The sequence below is a fragment of the Otolemur garnettii genome, unplaced genomic scaffold (assembly GCF_000181295.1).
Source record: "Otolemur garnettii isolate 467f Iridium unplaced genomic scaffold, OtoGar3 scaffold00022, whole genome shotgun sequence".
In the NCBI taxonomy this organism is placed as follows: domain Eukaryota; kingdom Metazoa; phylum Chordata; class Mammalia; order Primates; family Galagidae; genus Otolemur; species Otolemur garnettii.
The window spans coordinates 7,490,078-7,495,374 of NW_003852417.1; the positions used below are offsets into that span (position 1 = coordinate 7,490,078).

Sequence of the window (5,297 nt, forward strand, 5' to 3'; positions counted from 1 at the left end):
CTTGAGCCCAGGAGTTGGAGGTTGCTGTGAGCTGTGATGCCACAGCACTCTAACCAGGGGGATAGCTTGAGGCTCTGTCTCAAAAAAAAAAGTGTGAATTCTATGATATGTGAATTATACAATATGTCCTCTGTAAGTTGACTACCTGAGGGACTGCAACAAACTGGTCAACATATAGATGTGGTCAACACAAGTAACTAGACCTACTGCACTCATGTGGTACATGTCCAGTCTATGAAAATTAGGTCAACTTCAGGAGGTAGGTAGTTCAGGGAGGTGGGCAACTGTGGAGGTTCCACTGCATTTCAATAAAGCTGTTATTTAAAAAGATAAATGGGCTTGGTGTCTGTGGCTCAGTGGTTAGGGCGCCAGCCACATATACCAGAGCTGGCAGGTTCAAGGCCAGCCTTGGGCCTGCTAAACAACATTGACAACTACAGCAAAACAATAAATAAATAGCCAGGCGTTGTAGCAGGCACCTATAGTCCCAGCTACTCGGGAGGCAGAGGCAAGAGAATCACTTAAGCCCAAGAATTTGAGGTTGCTGTGAGCTGTGACACCATGGCACTCTACCAATGGTGACATAGTTGAGACTCTGTCTCCAAATAAATAAATGGTGGTAACAGCTACAAGCATCATACTCAGACGAGGCACTTCCCCAGAAATACTCCCTTCATGCCTCACTGATGGACATGTCCTTTCCTAAACCAACCACTAGGAAAGGAAATGGGAATATTATAACTAGATTAGAGAAATCAGAATTTAGCCCCTGTCCTATATGGGTAAAGTTATGGGCTGTTATGGATGTTTCTCCACAAAATTAATATGTTGAAGCCCTCAATTTGGCAAGGAGTATAAAAATGAAAAGCCTATAGAGTAAAACCTTGTCAGCAGACTTTTGCAAGAAACCAAGTAAAAAAATGTTAAGAGCCTGAACCAGGGCTGGGGTAGGTGAAGTGCACTGGGAGACAAGAGCCATTTAAACAGACTCCCAGGACTTGGTAAAGACAAGTTACAGGTGATTCTTCTCCAACATGGCACTCAGTACAATGACAATGAATCATTCGTTATCTCCCTCTTCCCTGATGACTGTGAACTCCTACATCTACACAGTGCCTACAGCAGGGCCCAGAAGATAGTGGCTGCTTAATAAATATTTGTCAAAAAAAAGAAGACAAAAGGGAAAGAAAACAGAAAAAAAAATTCTGCATTTCTAGTTTGAGTTAGCTACAGATATAGTCCTACTGAGTATCCAGGGACTAGAGCAGCAGGAGCAGACTGTAAACAGGGAAGAAGTTTGGGGCAGCGCCTGTGGCTCAAAGGAGTAGGGCGCTGGCCCCATATGCCAGAGGTGGTGGGTTCAACCCCGGACCCCAGCCAGAAACTGCAAAAAAAATAAAAAGGGAAGAAGTTTATATAAATATGTAAGAAGTTTAACACGTGCTATTAGGCCATGATACATGCTATGTGTAAAGAAAACTCCATAAGAACTCTATTACTATCTTATCCAATGTGTATGTGAAATCATACAAGAACAACAATTCTGACATACCAGGAGAATTACTATCACCATTCACATAGGAATTCAAACACATTTTTAAATATTAATCTTTAATCTTCTTAACACATTTGGATGGCTAAGAATGAGAAAAATGAGGACATAGGCCCTAGGCTGCTAATGGTACATCTGACGGGAGCTTAAGACTAGCACCTCCGTGAGGGAGTAGGGGAATCCTCTGTATTAATACATTTTGTAGCTTTCAAAACCATTGAGGCTTTCCCTTTCCTTGCTCTCTTTTGCTGTCAAATATCTGTTTTATCCTAATTTGGTTTTAAGATAAAGTATCTACAGTACTTTCTTTTAATTAAATGAGAAAATGCACAGAAAGCACTAAATTCAGCACCTGGTACACAATAAGGACACTATATATGCTTGTCATTGTCACAATGACCATTATTACCATCGTTATACTTCCTACAACTACTACCCTGTTAAACCAACACAAAGTCAGACAGATGGTACAGCAAGTCCTATAAATAAAACACAGGTAATAGATGCATTTACCTAATATCGCCCTCCATGACCTCCTTCCCATACGGTTCCCTCTGCCTTTTCATACACTGCTCCTACACACTAAAACACTTCTAACTTTTACTCATTCTTAAGGGTGCTTTCCAAAAGTCACTTTTTTCAGCAATCTTATCTCATACCCTGGTTAAAAACTCTCACTGCTGCCAGAATTGGGCAGGGAAAAAAAAAAAAACAAAACACTGCTCACAGGCCTCTGTATTTTTCCTTCATGAGATTTGTCAAAGTTTGTAATTATATACTTGAGTGTCTATATGCCTCATGAGGTAAAGAACATGTCTTTTACTCACAATCAGACCCCCAAATACCCAGCAAACAATTCAAACACATAAATTACACTCAGTAAATTTAAATCCCAGACTTGGTCTGTACCTGACCAACTCCTAACTTACACCTAAATATTTCTTTCTTCATTGAATCCAAAACGAAAGACTACATATAGACATTTACAAAAACTCTATCCCAAAACTGGCTTAGAGGTTTTTAAAACACAGTTCTCAAATTCCATGGTAAAACAAAACATTTAAGACAGTAAGAAACATAAGTTTAGATTCTTTAATTAATTAATTAAAACTTTAACAAATAATCACATTAATAAAAATCCTTTAACATCTATGCTAACTTTTAAGAAACACTATAAACTATTAGAAATTTGAAATTTTCATTTTTTAATCCTCTTGGTAATTCTTACCTTGACATTTCCCAATAATAGATGTAAATTCATCTTTTGCAGACCTGCAAAATATGTGCAAAACCAAGACAATAGTTTTATCATAACAATACAATTGTGCAGGACTATACAGCACTACAGATACTGTAGTTTAGACAGTTTCTATATACAACATTAAATCATCCCTTCTCTCAGAGATGGTTTTGTACCACAAAGAAGGCACGTGTAGGGCCATGCATGGTGGCTCACACATGTTATCCCAATACTCTTGAGAGGCCAAGACAAGTGGATCCCCTAGGCTCACCAGTTCGAGAGCAGCCTGAGCAAGAGCGAGACCATCTCTTTAAATAATAAATAAATACATAAAACAAATAGCCAGGTATCTAATATAGTCCCAGCTACTCAGGGAGGCTAAATCAAGGAGATTGCTTAAGCCCAAGAGTTTGAGGTTGCTGGAAGCTAAGACACAGGCACTCTGCATTCTATAGAGGGCAACAAAGTGAAACTGTATCCAGAAAAAAAAAGGCCCTTTTATCAGTACAAGGATTTTCTTCCAATCTTCTTACTGCATCAGAAATATAACTACACCAGGAATACATAAGTGAGTTTAACTCTGACTTTTAATAAATAAAGCTATCTGACCCCCAACTCCAAAAGTTCTAATTCAGCAAATCTGAGACGGGTCCCAAGCAAAAGTAGTCTTTACAGCCCCACGGGTAGCTCACAGCAATCTCAAACTCCTGGGGTCAAGTGATTCTCTTGCCTCAGCCTCCCGAGTAGCTGGGACTATAGGCACTCACCACAATGCCAACTAGATTTAAAGGTTGAGGTCTTACTCTGGCTCAGACTGGTCTCAAACTCCTGAGCTGACAATCTACCTGCCTCGGCTTCCCAGAGTGCTGGAATTACAGAGTGAGACACTGCACCCAGCCTCACCTAAAATCATTTAATAAACATTCTCCTTTCACAGGAAAAGGATGAAAATAAATTTTATCTACTAATTTCTGTTTATAAGTAAGTCACACTGATACCGGATTTTTGACTTTGGATTTCTAGGCTCTTGGTCTCAATGATTCGATGAATGAATCAATGGACTACAGGATGGGCAATAAGTTAGGTTTTATTTACAAAGGTATTATTACAGCTCTGACAAAGAGCCAAACCTTGCAGAACAGGATAAGATAAGTTTTATAGTGTCACAGCTCTTACAAAGAGCCAAACCTCCTTGCAGAGCAGGATATAGGTGTTACAGCTCTTACAAAGAACCAAACCTCCTTGTAGAGCAGGATGCAAGTGTTACAGCTCTTACAAAGAGCCAAACTTCCTTATAGAACAGGATCCAAGTGTTACAGATCTTCCTCTTTCTCCCTCAGAGGTCTGCGTCAGTCTTTAGCAAGACTTTAGCAGTCTTGCTTTTCTGCTCTATCTCCCTTGAAGGTCTGCGACGATTTGCCCCTAGGCTCTCTGCTCAGGGGTTTATATAGGGTCAGTTGTCCAGTGAACTGAGAGCTTAGCTGATTGGTCTATAAAATAGACCAGTCCCGAGCAGGATTGAAAATGGACCAATCGGGAAGCACTAGAGGAATCGCCAGTGTTTTCCCCTGATCGGCCTGGTCGTCTTTGTTACTGGAGCCTCTGGTGGGAGAGGAAAGCTCCCCCTTTGGCTCCAGCCTGCCAGTTTCTGTGCCAGCTGCTGCCCAGGCAGAGCCAGCAGGTCCTCTAGCACTGCTCTACTGGAGCCTCTGGTGGGGAAGGGAAGCTCCCCACTGCTTGCTCCAACCTGCCGGTTCCTTTGCTGGCTGCTGCCACCAAGACAGAGGTGGCAGGTCCCCTAGCCCCGCTCAGCTGAACTGGCTGGGACGCCACTTTTCCGGTATCAACATCATGAGCACATTTCTCAAAAAGATGCATTCACATTACTGTAACAAATGGAATAAGAAGTACTAGCCCATTCCTATGAACAATGTGAATTCAAACACTGGGACAACCTGATGCTAATGATGCTGTTGAAAAACAGAGACCTGACTACTAAAGCCAGGTCAAATTAAGTCATTTAGCTTGAAAGGCTGTTATCACTGCCCATCATTTTTACTCCAATGGCTTAAAAGGATTTGAAATGCTTAGATGAAAGCAAACATTCTGTCTACTCTCTAAAATATTGAGAAGTCCAGTTCCATGTGGATAAATGAAAATGAGAAATATCACAAAAGAAAGCCAAAAACAGTGTGATTTATACAACTGAATGGTCATTAATACTATCTTTAGTTCAGAATAATGAAACAGGCCAGGGGTGATAAATCGCACCTATAATCCTAATACTTAGGGAGGCTGAGGGAGGAGGATAGCTTAAAGTCAGAAGTCTGAGACCAATCTAGGCAACATAGCAATACCTAATCTCCCAAAAAAATAAAAAAAAAATAAGAAATTAGCAGGGCATGGTGGTATGCACCTATATAGTCCCAGCTAACTCAAGAGAATGAGACAGAAGGATTGCTTGAGCCTGGGAGTTGGAGGTTGCAGTAAACTGTAATCACATCA

At 40.8% G+C, this 5,297-nt stretch overlaps 1 protein-coding gene across 1 annotated transcript in view; it reads right to left on the reverse strand.

Moving 5' to 3' along the window:
• NBAS (neuroblastoma amplified sequence) overlaps positions 1–5,297 on the reverse strand; it is a 367,205-nt gene that overhangs the window by 353,904 nt on the left and 8,004 nt on the right. Inside the window, 1 exon segment of the mRNA XM_023511811.1 lies at positions 2,781–2,824. Coding sequence (XP_023367579.1) covers positions 2,781–2,824 — 44 coding nt within the window.